This window comes from Balaenoptera ricei, chromosome 8 (genome assembly GCF_028023285.1).
Source record: "Balaenoptera ricei isolate mBalRic1 chromosome 8, mBalRic1.hap2, whole genome shotgun sequence".
NCBI lineage: Eukaryota > Metazoa > Chordata > Mammalia > Artiodactyla > Balaenopteridae > Balaenoptera > Balaenoptera ricei.
Genome location: NC_082646.1, coordinates 15086539 through 15100374, shown reverse-complemented (window position 1 = coordinate 15100374; position 13836 = coordinate 15086539). Strand labels below are relative to the sequence as shown.

Here is a 13836-nt window from a genome sequence, read left to right as displayed (position 1 = left end):
AGAGGGCGCCGTCGGGGGAGGCGCAGTGCCGCCGCGGCCTCTCCTCTGCCGGCCGAGCCTCGCCCCCGCCGCTCGTGCCGCCGGAAGTGGGAGGTGTCGCGCGCGGGCCGGCGCTCGACCCCTCCCCCCAGGCTCTGCCGCCCCCTCCCCCCGCTCCGCCCGCTCAGGTGAGTCCCGTCCCTCCCCCCTTCCCTCCCGGGGGCGCGGCGCGGGAGGTGTGTGCGGGGCGGGCGCGCGGGCGGGGGCTGCGGCGCGAGGGGCTGGGGTCGGGGCGGGGGGCGTGGAGGGAGCTGCGGGAATGGGGGGCGGGGGTCCCGGCCTAGAAGTGGGACGGGGGTGGCAGCCTGGCGGGGGGCGAGGGCAAGGTGCGGAGGGGCTCTGGCCGGAGGAAGCGGCAGGCTGGGCCAGCCCCCTGTGGTGGGCGGCCGGGACCACCGGCGTCGCTTCCCCCCATTGTCCCCTTCGCGACCGTCCCCCGATCTCCCCCCGAGGACCCGTCGCTCCCAGCGTCGCCGTCTGGTCGCCGCCGGGTTGCGGTGCGGGGCTTCCTTTGGCTCCTTCGACTTAAAGCCCCCTGCCGCAGCCTTCTGCCAGATGTCCCTGCCCCTCTCCCCTTTGGGCTCTCAGCCACGGAGTCGCACGTAGGACCCGTGCCCTGTGGTTTCGTTTTCCGGGCGCCAAGGACCCCCGGCCCGGGCTCTGATGGGGCAGGACGTTTGCACCTGTGCGAGCAGTAATGGCGATCTGGGGCCCATTTTCTCCCGGGAGCCTCGTATAATTTGATGAGGGAAATTGAGGCACAGGGGGTCTCCGGCCTGGGACTGAAGTGTGGATACAGCCCAGCCTCCATGCCTACCCTATGCGCTCTTGGAGGGTCAGGGATGTACCTGGGATGCTATTAAAATAAAAAGAATTTAAACTAACCCTGTCTTACACCACCAACCACCCGCCCCCCCCCCCAATATTCATTTTTATTCTTCCTCTTCACCATAGAAGGCGTGAGTTTATCCTGCAACATCTCTTACTTGGATTACCGTGTTTTTCAGCTTCTCATTTTCATGCTGGAGTAACCAAGATTCTCATACTCTGGCACCTCTAGTAACTCTAAAGAGTCTGTACTTTCCTCAGTCAGTGGTTGTCAGACCTTTCCCATCTGTGGGGAGCCCAGAGTAAAAGGGAAAGATACTTGGATTGCCCAATAAAATATTGCTTTTTCTCTCTCACACGAACATCTCCAAATTAATGGAGAATGCTTTTAATGTAACAGCCATAAAATGATCTTAAAACATAAGCTATTATTGATATTAGGCCCAAAATCACATCCTTTGTAAATGATACTAGGCAAGGTAGGTAGGCATGTGGATCATTTGGAAGATTCTCATGGTCTGTGAGACTGCGTTTCTCCTAAAGTGGAAAAGCTTTGTGCACATATATATTTATATATATATGTGTGTGTATATATATATATATACACACACACATAAATATATATAGTGACGTTTGAGGATTGATATCCCTTGGGACCTATTGCATGTAATGGCTCTTTTAATATCCTACTAGAGAATACCCTTAAGTGTTTTCTCCTGGAGCCCAACTTTTTCTTTGTGTTTCTTTCCTGATATGACTCTGTTGTATGGACATTCTGAGAGGGTGAGATACATTTGTTTTGAAATTTTGGAACTTGTAGCCTGTACTTTGTTTCTGAATGTGCAGAGCATGATGGCGGCATCTGAGGTAGCTGGCGTGGTGGCCACTGCTCCCAATCCTCCGGAATCCTCGTCTAGTGTATGTGCTTCCAAACCAGACGAAGTTCTCCCAGACGGTCTAAGGTAACGTGTGGACTCTCAACTGGGAAGATTTCATTTGGGTAAAGGGCTTTGGAGATGGGCTTCTTACAGAAGTGTAGTTCGTCTTTCCCCTTTTTGGCTCTAGTGACATTGCATTAGATGAAGCTTTTTAAAGGTAGGGACTATCTGATCTATATTTGTATATCTGGTACCCAACACAGTATCTGACACTCAGCAGGCATGCTAATTATTTGTTGAATAAACAGATTAAAATACAGGGGGTCAAACTCATTTGAAAATGCAAATATTTCCCACCTTCTCCTACATGGACTATCTGTTTATTTAACTATATGTTTATATGTTACATCTGTGTGTGTGTATATATATATACACACATACATATATACATGTACATAGACACATGTGTATATGTATCTATGTCTGTCTATAGGTAAATAGATAGCTTTGTTAATATGGCTTACTGCTTCATGTATGTATTTTGCCTTCCAGCTAAACTCTTGAGGACAGGAATTATGAATACCCAACCTCGTGTTTTACAGTGCTTAAAACATTGTTATGTATAATGTTGTACTAGGTTGACTATGTATCCTACCTCAACTCTTTTTTTAAAAATATTTATTTATTTATTTATTCATGGCTGTGTTGGGTTTTGTTTTTGCATGCGGGCTTTCTCTAGTTGCGGCAAGCGGGGGCCACTCTTCGTTGCAGTGCGCGGGCTTCTCATTGCGGTGGCTTCTCTTGTTGCGGAGCATGGGCTCTAGGCATGCAGGCTTCAGTAGTTGTGGCATGCGGGCTCAGTAGTTGTGGCTCGCTGGCTCTAGAGTGCAGGCTCTGTAGTTGTGGTGCACGGGCTTAGTTGCTCCGTGGCATGTGGGATCTTCCTGGACCAAGGCTTGAACCTGTGTCCCCTGCACTGGCAGGTGGATTCTTAACCACTGTGCCGCCAGGGAAGTCCCCTACCTCACTCTTTTGTAGAGTACCTAGGACCTAATACAACAGATAACACTGTGCTAGCAGCTTTACATGTGTTAACACATTTAATTCTCTCAACAATCTCAGCAGGTAGGTGCTGATGCTATTATTCCCATTTATAGGTGAGAGAACTTGAGACACAGAGAGGTTAGTAACTTGCCTAAGGTTACCAAGCTATGTTGGAGTCAGGGTTTGAACCCAGGCTCGTCTGACTCCAGCGTACTTAATAAATGTAACAAATCTGTTACATTTGTATTTATTATTTGTTATTTGTTATTAAGTGAGTAATGGGAAAAAATGTTAAGTAAACCTAACCATAAACTTGGATCTTCATTTTATAAATAAAATCAGACACATACTACTAGTAATAATAATAACAGCTAAGGTTAATTGAGTGTTTACTGTGTGCCAGAACTAAATACACCAGATGCTTTATCTCATGTAATCCTCACAATAATCTTATTAGGTAGGTAATACTATTTCTGTTTTACAAATGGAGTTAAGTAACTTTCCCAGAGTTAAACAGCTAGTAAATAGCAGAGTCAGGATTCACACCCAGGTACTGTATCTGCCCATATTTATAATTAAGTGTCCCCCCCCCCCGCCCCCCACTTAACCCCCAGCAAGGAATCAGCTTAGAGTATTTATAAAGATTTTCATGTCACAAGGTGCTCTCTCTGTTGTTTTATTTTGAACAGTAGGTACTATTGAGGAAAGGAAGGCACAATGACCTGAAGCCTCAGTCAGTACTAGTTTGGAGTCCTTAAGGGCGTAGTTGACAGAAGCAGTTGTTGTTGTTTTTTTTAATAGCAAAGGGATTTAACACACATTATTCCTGGTAAAAGACTTACAGTCGTGAATGTTGGATGTCATTGTAAATAGGTTTTGAAGATCTCTTAAAAGCAGTATGGTAAATGGTTGTAGCAAACAATAAAACAACGATTTCAGTGTATACATGTGTGTATATTTGTTATCTGGGGTAAAAGTTCTGCTGGCAGCTTCAGTTTTGGAGTCAAAATTGTCTGTACTTCAGGCAACTTGAAGTGAAGATGCTATGCTCTGGAAGGCTGGTGGTGGTTCTGGTCAAAGATCTGTAAGATGAATTTGAATGAAAATTATTTTTGTGAAACGAGAGTGGAATTTAAAACAATATTTCTAAATTAATATTTTATTTATTAAAATATGTGTAACAAAATTAGTACATGTACCTAAATGAACTATTCTAACTAACAGTAGGCTATTTCACCTACATCCCCCCAAGTTATTAAAATTGACTCCCACCAAAGTTTTGGCTCCTCAGAGTCATTTATGTGTGATCGTTTACTGCTGACTGTCTGCAGAACCCAAGTTCTTCACCACCACACCATACTCCCTGCATGTGGGATAGAAATCACTGGGTGGAAACTAAGTTCCTTTTCATTCGGGTAATTTAGAGGGGTTTATATAGTCTAGTTTTGTTCTTCTAGTGGTTATGTTGAAAGTATTATATATTTAAGCCTCTTTAAGATTGGGTGAAGAGAGAAACTTTTTATCTTATGTTTTTGATAGCCCCAAAGACCCTGCACAGAAGCACAAGAACTCGCCTCTGTCGAGTGTAAGTAACCAAACGATAACCAAGGAGAATAACAGAAATGCCCATTTGGAACACCCAGAGCAGAATCCTGGTTCATCAGCAGGTGACACTTCAGCAGCGCAACGGGCGGTTTTAGGAGAAAACTTGATAGCCACGGCCCTTTGTCTCTCTGGCGGTGGGTCTCAGTCTGATTTGAAGGACGTGGCCAACACAGCGGGAGAGGAGGGGGACACACGCCTTCGGGAGAGCCTCCACCCCGCCACTCGGTCTCTTAAGGCAGGGTGCGATACAAAGCAGCTTGCCTCCGGGAATTGTCCTGAAGAGAAGGCCCCACAAGCCTCCATCCTAAAGGAAGGGAGCAGGGACACAGGCTTGGATTTCCCACCTGTGGTGCCTCCAGCAAATGGGGTTGAAGGAGTCAGAGTGGATCAGGATGATGATCAGGATAGCTCTTCCCTGAAGCTTTCTCAGAACATTGCCGTCCAGGTCAAGTATCAAGTTTCTACTACTAAAACGGAATTCGGGCTTTTAATTTTTTTTTTTTTTTTTTTGAGGGCAGGAGATATTTCTTCATAGTTGGTGGAGAACTACTCTGTCTCGTTTTTTTACTGGCAACTCCTATACTATTTTCATACGGTGCTCTTTGATGACTTCATTCTGGTGTTCAATAAGTAATAGCCCGTGTCTAATCGTGACGACCAGGAACTTCATGACCTACATACAATCACTTTCACTGAGTAATTGATGAGTGTAGGTCATTAGCATTCATATTTCCTATCTTCGACCTTGCAGGAGGAATCCTTGTTAATTCTCTCACCTACATCTTAAGTTGTACGGTGTTAAGTTGTACAGCTACATCTTAAGAAGTATGGTGTATCCTGCCTTCTAGTGACTGGTGTGCTTTTTTGTAGCAGGAAGGATGAGCACAGTAAATTGTAGGGGCCAAAATTCTTATCTGAGTCTTGAGCTTGTCTCTCCATCAGTTGTTGGGTCTTGTTCAGCTTATTTTGTGGGGTAAATGCTTCATGCTAACATGGATGTCAGTGGACATTTGCCAGAACTACAGTTCTCTTGCTATGAAGCTGATAAGGGGAAGGAGCAAAAAGTTAACTTCTCAGTTCCTTGTGGCAGATTTCTCGGTGAAAGGACGAGAGCAATTCTGCCTTTTAGAATGTCTCTGAACAGTTCTGAATATAATTGTTTCTTTCTTTATAGACTGACTTTAAGACGGCTGATTCAGAGGTAAACACAGATCAAGATATTGAAAAGAATCTGGTAAGTAGTTAAACTGCAATTGTTCATGTATGAAACCATTAATGCAGAAGATCTAGAGTCACATCATCTCAGTTGGAAAAGGTGCAGGAATCTCCTTTATAAAATCTCTGACAGATGGTCAGCCAACTTCTACTTGATCACCTCCAGAGGTGGGAAGCTTACCACTCATGAAGCAGCATATTGCATTTTGAAAATAGCTCTTATTGTTAGATCTTATTATGAGGTGAGAACAGAACCACTAAAACTTCTTGTTATAGTTCTCTCTTGAGCTATGTAGAGTAAATCTAAATCCCTTTACTTGTTAGCCCAAAATATATTCAAAATGCCTTTTTAAATGCTTTTTCCTCTTATCCTTCAAGTCTGAACCTTTCCAGGTGAAACATCCCCAGATGTTTTTTTAACATTCTTCTTTACTTCATATGATATATTTTTCAGTCTTTTTTTTTTTTTTAATTTTATTTATTTATTTATTTTTGGCTGTGTTGGGTCTTCGTTTCTGTGCGAGGGCTTTCTCTAGTTGTGGCAAGCGGGGGCCACTCTTCATCGCGGTGCGCGGGCCTCTCACTGTCGCGGCCTCTCTTGTTGCGGAGCACAAGCTCCAGACGCAGAGGCTCAGTAGCTGTGGCTCACGGGCCTAGTTGCTCTGCGGCATGTGGGATCTTCCCAAACTAGGGCTCGAACCCGTGTCCCCTGCGTTGGCAGGCAGATTCTCAACCACTGCGCCACCAGGGAAGCCCCTATTTTTCAGTCTTTTCTTCAGCCTGGTTACTTTTTCACCTAGACATGTTACATCTTCTCAATGTTTCTTTTAAAATGTGATCCTGAGAGTTAAATGTAGTAATGCACATACAGTATAATTACTTCACAATACAGTGGAACTCTTGTGCTCTCTCTCATTCTAGACACCATTTCCTAAGCTGACATCAGCTTATTTTGGCCATCTCGTCACACTGTTGAGTTTTCACTTATACTCCATCAGGTCTTTTTCTCATGTATTGTTTAGTTGTATCTTCCTATTTTATGCCTAGGTAATTGGGTTTGTTTTTTTTTTTTGAGCATCACTTTTTAAATCTATTTTTTTTTTAAAAATAGGTAATTGTTTTTTTTTTTAATATTTATTTATTTATTTTATTTTTGGCTGTGTTGGGTCTTCTGTGCGAGTTGGGTTTCTGTGCGAGGGCTTTCTCTAGTTGCAGCGAGTGGGGGCCACTCTTCATTATGGTGCGCGGGCCTCTCACTGTCGCGGCCTCTCTTGTTGCGGAGCACAAGCTCCAGACGCACAGGCTCAGTAGCTGTGGCTCACGGGCCTAGTTTCTCTGCGGCATGTGGGATCTTCCCAGACCAGGGCTCTAACCCGTGTCCCCCGCATTGGCAGGCAGATTCTCAACCACTGCGCCACCAGGGAAGCCCAGGTAATTGGTTTTTAAAACTTAGAGAACTTCACATTTATATTTGTTAAAGTGGTCCCCTTGATCTTTCCCTGGCATTTTGTGGCAAAACTTCCACCCTGTAAGTGTGTGGATATCTGAATGTCAATTTTTCAAGAGGAAGGATAACGCTAGAAAAGGCACCCTAAGTTCAAGAAGAGGTCTTTAGGGTAAGATATGTTAATTGAGTGGAAATAAAGAGGAAAGCCAGGTAAGAAAGTGGGTATTTGGTGCAAGTTGAAGAAATTGAGGGGCAGATGGAAAGAAGTAAGTTATTGGAGTACATTAACCACATGAAAACTTTTAAATAGAGAGTAGCAACTCAGGAGTTATTTATAACAGGCAAGTAAAAAGATCCTAGAGATGAGAGACCTGATGGCGATGTGCTGGGTGAGAACGAGGCTAGGAGAGAACCTCCAGGGGAAGGAGGAGAAGTTGCCTTTTCTTAAGCACTTATTCTAAGCACTTTACATGGAGTGTTTATTTGGTCCCCACAGTTGTAAGGTGGGGTTTCGTTGACCATATAGCAATTGAATGGGCCAACTAAGAGGTTATAGATAAGCTTTAGCATCAGTCTGAAACAGGGGTGGAAACTGGCAAGCCATTAGGCCAAAAGAGGCCCAGGGTTGTGTTTTGTTTGGCAGTATTCTTTCGGGTGGTGGTGTGGCCACATGCTGTAATTTCTTTTATTATTATTACTTTTAAATTATTTATTTATTTATTTAATTTGGTTGCGCCAGGTCTTAGTTGTGGCAGGTGGGCTCCTTCGTTGCGGCTCCAGGGCTCCTTAGTTGTGGCATGCGAACTCTCAGTTGCAGCATGCATGTGGGATCTAGTTCCCCGACCAGGGATCGAACCGGGCCCCCTGCATTGGGAGCGCGGAGTCTTAACCACTGTGCCACCAGGGAAGTCCCTATTATTATTATTTTTAAAACACAATATGATTATATTTTAATATACAACCAAAATGCAAAACACCATAGTAAGTTGACAACAGTAGAACATGGTATTTCATTTGCATTGCATGACAGATGGTTAACATTCTTAGTTGTAAATGAGCTCTCCACATGCTTTTAAAAAGGCATTGGGACTAGGCAGGTATTAAGCTTAGTGGCAATACAGGGAACTTTGCTCCTGTTTTATTTGCTACCCTTTTCATGCAGTTACAGTAATTGCCCACTGCCTACATTTGAAATTGTGACACCTGGCTCTCAGGACCAATTCGCCATCAATGAAACAAAGTAACAATGTGTAACCCTTTGGCTTATTAAGATGAGAATTGTGTCAAGTAATTTACTGTATGCCTTTAAGCCATCCATTTGTATGTACTAATAGTATGTACCTTGAGACTTCTTTCCCTGAAGACTAGAGTTTTTTCCCCATCCTGTGTTGTTACAAAGATGCATTATGGACAGAGAGGTACCATAAGGAAGTAGAGAGAGAAGAAAAGAATCCTCTAATCTACTAGTTTTCATCAGTTGGTTCTTAACCTTTAACTTTTCTTGGGTTAAGGTCCTCTTTCAGAATCTTTTGAAAACTTTGAATTCTCATCTCAAAAAATTTTATACACACCTGTCCATAGACCTCAGGTTCAGAATCCCTTTAAAGTTATGATGCTAAGGTGTCATCTGTTTAGTGAGCGTTAGTCACATTTCAGTACATGGACTAAGGACTAGCTTCTCCCAAAGCTAAAGTCCCATCTTGAGAGCTTATTTTTTTATTATCATAGTGTGATAAGTTTTCCCCCATTCACTTCTAAAACCTTTCTTTTCTTTCAAAGTAGTTATCGTCTAATGAATAAATTCAGTTTAATGCTCTGTTTAAATTTTACACCGGTTACCTTATACCAAATGTGTTTTAAATTGACCCTCTAAGTTTTAGTGTTCCTTTGAAAAGTAATCATTACTTTTCTTGATTTATTAATGTGGGGGAGGCAGAGCTGAACTGTGACCCTTAGAAGCTTCACCTCTTTTATTGATTTATTTATTTATTGGCTGCGCTGGGTCTTCGTTGCGGCACGCGAGAGCTTTAGTTGCAGCATGCATGCGGGATCTAGTTCCCCAACCAGGGATCGAACCCAGGCCCCCTGCATTGGGAGTGTGGAGTCTTACCCACTGGACCACCAGGGAAGTCCCAGAAGCTTTACTTCTGCTCCCTGTTTATATGAGAGCTTGCCGATTTGACCAATCTGAATACCAAGTGCCCCAGAACTCTTTGGTGGATCTGCCAATTTGTAGTGGTAATGACCAGTAAGGAGTCCAGTTTCTGGATTCATTTTGAGTAGTTGATCTGTTCTTTGTTTTTGCTCGTTCTTCTTCCTCTTAATAGATAAAGTACCTTATTTCTCTTATTCCCTGCTGCAGGGAAATTAGCCTATAAAGGGTCAGTTAGTAGATATCTTAGGCTTTGTGGGCTATATGTGCTCTTTTCAAACCACTCCACTCTGCTGGTGTAGTGTGAAAGCAGCCAGCCAGCTGTCGGGTATGGCTGTGTTCCTATAAAACATTTACTTATAAAAATAGACGATGGGGCTTCCCTGGTGGCGCAGTGGTTAAGAATCTGCCTGCCAATGCAGGGGACACGGGATCAAGCCCTGGTCCGGGAAGCTCCCACATGCCGCGGAGCAGCTCAGCCCTTGCACCACAACTACTGAGCCTGCGTGCCACAGCTACTGAAGCCCATGCGCCTAGAACCTGTGCTCCGCGACAAGAGAAGACACCGCAATGAGAAGCCCCCGTGCTGCAATGAAGAGTAGCCCCCGCTCGCCACAACTTAGAGAAAGCCCGTGCACAGCAATGAAGACCCAATGCAGCCAAAAATAAAATAAATAAATAAAATTAAAAAACAAAAACAGGTGATGGCTGGATTTGGCCCACAGGCCATAGGTTGCCATCCTCTATCTTAGCGCAGTGTTGTACAATAGAATTTCCTTTAACGATGGAAGTGTTCTGTATCTGTGCTGTCCAGTATAGTAGCCACTACTCACATGTAGCTACTGAGCACTTGGAATGTGGTAAGGTGACTGAGGAGCTGGATGTTTACATTTTTTATTCTAATTAATTTAGCTACAGCATTGGACACTGCAGCCATAGCGCCCTGCATGGTGCTTTGAACAGGGACATGGTGAATGTTTCTTGCAATGAAATTGGCGAATTAAACTTCTCATCTGTTGTTACCAATAGGATAAAATGATGACGGAGAGAACCCTGTTGAAGGAGCGTTACCAGGAGGTCCTGGACAAGCAGAGGCAAGTGGAGAATCAGCTCCAAGTGCAATTAAAGCAACTTCAGCAAAGGAGAGAAGAAGAAATGAAGAATCACCAGGTATTCTGCTTATATTAAAATTGGCAATAAGTAAAGCTATAGTCCCTAATCAGACTTTAATTTTGTTTTCAAATTAATAGAAATAAAAAAGCAGTATTTAACTTTTTAATGGTTATCATAGAATTTTAAGGATAAACAAGAACCTTCGAGGGCATCTTGTCCAAACTCTCACTCCTATTTTGGTTCAGAGAGGAAAGGATTATTTACTTAATATATTTGTTTGACTGCCTACCTGGAAAGTCATTTGATTAGACTCCTGTCTCACACTATATTTAAAAATACAATTCTAAGTAAATTAAAAATATACATATAAAAACTGGAAAAAAATTTTAAATCAGAAGAAAATTTAGAAGAATATTTATATACCTTAAGTTGCAAGAGGTCATTTTTTTTTTTTTTTTTTTTTTTTTTTTGCAAGAGGTCATTTTAACCCAGGCAGAAAACCTAGAAGATTTTAAACAATTAATTATGTATAATTTAAATTTTTGGCATGGCAAATGATATAGAAAACAGTCAAAAGATCAATATTAGACTGAGAGTAAATATTTATAGCACATCTGATGAAGGGTTTAAGATGACATTCTGAGATTCCTACAAATTCATGGTAAAAGCCAAAAATCTAGAGAAAAACCAGGAAACGTTACTGTATTACTCTCCTATTGTAATAGTTTTCTACTGTAATAGTTTCCCATTGCTGCTGTAACAAATTGTCATGAATTTAGAGCTTAAAACAACACAAATTTATTATCTTACAGTTCTGTAGGTCAGAAGTCCAACATGGGTGTCACTGGGCTAAAATCAAGGTATTAGGAGGGCTGCATTCCTTTCTGGGGACTCTAGGGGAGAATACATTTCCCTGCATTTCTGGCTTCTAGAGGCTGTTTGCATTCCTTAACCTGTGGCCCCTGTCTCCATCTTCGAAGTCAGCTACGTTGCATTTCTGTAACTGTTCTTCCCTAATCACATCTTCCTCTGATCACAACTGGGAAAGTTTCTCTGCTTTTAAAGACCCATTTGTGGTTAGATTGGGCCCACCCTGATAATCCAGGATTGTCTCCCTATCTCTTTTGTTATGGAAGGTAACATAGGTTCCAAGGAGTAGAACATGGGCATTTTTGTGGGGAAGGGCTTATTATTTTGCCCATAACAGTTACAAACAGTAATTCACAGAAGAGGAAAAGCAAATGGGTAATAAATGTATGAAAATAAATTCAGCCTTACTAGTGTCGATCCATTTGTATAGCAAATATGTTTTGAATTCCTGATGTACGCTCTGAAGATTTAGTGGTGAACGAAACATAGTCTCTGCCTTCATTGAATGCTTATTCTAGTTGGAGGAGACAGACAATAAAAACAGTAAAAGAATAGGAGGTAGTGAAATGCTCATTAAAATTACTAGATACCATTCCTCCCTCTTTCCCAAGAGATTGGGAAAAATGAAATAAGTTGTCAAAGGTAAGGAAAAATGAACTCTTTTTAGACATTGGTAGGAGTGTGAATTGTTATGACCTTTTCAGAAAAGATATTAGGGGGACTTACCTGGCGGTCCAGTGGTTAAGACTCCAAGCTTCCAATGCAGGGGGCGCAGGTTCAATTCCTGGTCGGGGAACCAAGAATCCCACATGCCGTGCATCGTGCCAAAAAGTTAAATAAATAAATAAACAAGTAAATAAGTATATAAATGAAGTCTGAAGAAAAAGATACTAGGAATTGTCACTTAAAATTTTAAAGTGTATATATACCTTGACTTAGCAGTCTCATTGTTAGGAGTCTATTCTACAGAAATAAAAGATTTTGTATGAAAATATAGGCATACAGAATGTTTATTGTAGTATTATTTGTAGTTACAAGAAAACTGAAATCAACCTTAACAGGATGGACTCTTAACAGAGAAAGGTTGACTAAATTCGTTATATACGTGTCATGTCGTGTTATACAGCTATTTTTTAGTTTTATCGATAGTATGCTCATGTCAAGTGAACAAAAGCAAGATGCAGAATAGTGTATATAAAATCACCTCATTATGAAGAAAACAAAAAAGCAAACACGTACGTAAGTACACATGCATTTGTGTAAGAATGGAGAAAGATGTGAAAGCATAGAACAAAACGCTTAACACATTGATTACTTTATGGGTAGAATTGGTGTGAATTAGGGGTGACTTAACTTTTACTTTTTGTTTGACTTCCTATTATAAATATAGATTTATATAGTTAAATAATTTAAAAAGAACAAAGATAACCCCTACACATAATAAAGTAGAGCCATAACAAAACAAAACAAGACCATATTTGTTGGAAGTAGCAAACTCCCACCCTGTGCAAGAATGCCTTTCTCAGCAGTCTTGACAGGTGTTCATTCAGCCTTTATTTGAGCACCAGTAATGGAGAGCTTATTGCTTCACAAGGCAGTAAATTCCATTTTTGAACTGTTGTGATTGTTCGAAATTCTTTTCTCCTGTTGAATTGAAATCTGCTTTATTATAACTTACTCCCTTTTGGGACTTTTTTGACTGCTTTTGGGACTACTCATCAACCAGATTCCTTCAATTCAATTTGAAATCACTAAAGTCAATATGTTAATTTGAGATAGTTGAAAGTAACCTTCAGACCAAAAGAACTAATTCATTTCCTTCTTTATTTGTGTGCGACTATAATTGTGCGGGACTTAGGAGATATTAAAGGCTATCCAGGACGTAACAATAAAGCGAGAAGAAACAAAGAAGAAGATAGAGAAAGAAAAGAAGGAGTTTTTGCAGAAGGAGCAGGATCTGAAAGCTGAAATTGAGAAGCTTTGTGAGAAGGGCAGAAGGTAAATGATGCTGTTAAGAATAAAAACCCTGTGTTTATGTGTGTGTTTGTACATAACGGGCCGGTTCTGTTTGTGTTTCTACTTTCTTTTCCTTCAGTCTAATTTTTATTTGAAAAACAAGTGTACAAATTAAAATCCTTTAGTGATTTTAGCTTTTTTAGCACCCTATGTTAAATTTAATAAAAAGTGTTTCAGGGATTCATTAATACATTGAAATAACAGCAGCTCATTGTTTGGTCCCAAGTATGATCAAGATTTTGATATATATCTAACACCTATTTCACTTGCCTTATCTGATGTTTTACAGTTTAGGCTATGAGGCTACTTTGATTATGTTAAATTCAGCACCAAAACCAAATTTCAAACAGTAACATTGCAAGCTGTTTGGAAGGCTATTTAATGGACCTGTGTCCTTTTCAGGGTACTGCAGCAAGGCTAAGGTGGGCCTAGAATTTGGTCATAGTTTCAATTTTCTAAGTTTCTTAATGTGACCTGTTTGGAAGTCAAAATAGTTGTGAATATTGTGATTTTTATTTAAATTCTACTAAAATGCATTTTTATTTATCAAGAAAATCTTGGCTTGCTAATGTGTCAGAGAGCTAAGTGAAAAGTAGCAGGATACTTGGAAAATGATTCAGCAAATGAGG

General features: G+C 41.4%; 1 protein-coding gene across 2 annotated transcripts in view; it reads left to right on the top strand.

Annotated features, from left to right (window-relative positions):
* Positions 1-71: 71 nt before the first annotated feature.
* RNF214 (ring finger protein 214) overlaps positions 72-13836 on the top strand; it is a 56381-nt gene continuing 42616 nt past the window's right edge. The window contains exons 1-6 of one of the 2 annotated variants that reach the window (XM_059930335.1): positions 72-167; positions 1714-1829; positions 4329-4374; positions 5569-5628; positions 10238-10378; positions 13050-13189. In XM_059930335.1, coding sequence (XP_059786318.1) covers positions 1717-1829; positions 4329-4374; positions 5569-5628; positions 10238-10378; positions 13050-13189 — 500 coding nt within the window. In that variant the 5' untranslated portion in view covers positions 72-167; positions 1714-1716. Of the gene's footprint in view, positions 168-1713; positions 1830-4328; positions 4840-5568; positions 5629-10237; positions 10379-13049; positions 13190-13836 lie in introns of both variants that reach the window. The other variant, XM_059930334.1, reaches the window with a different exon arrangement.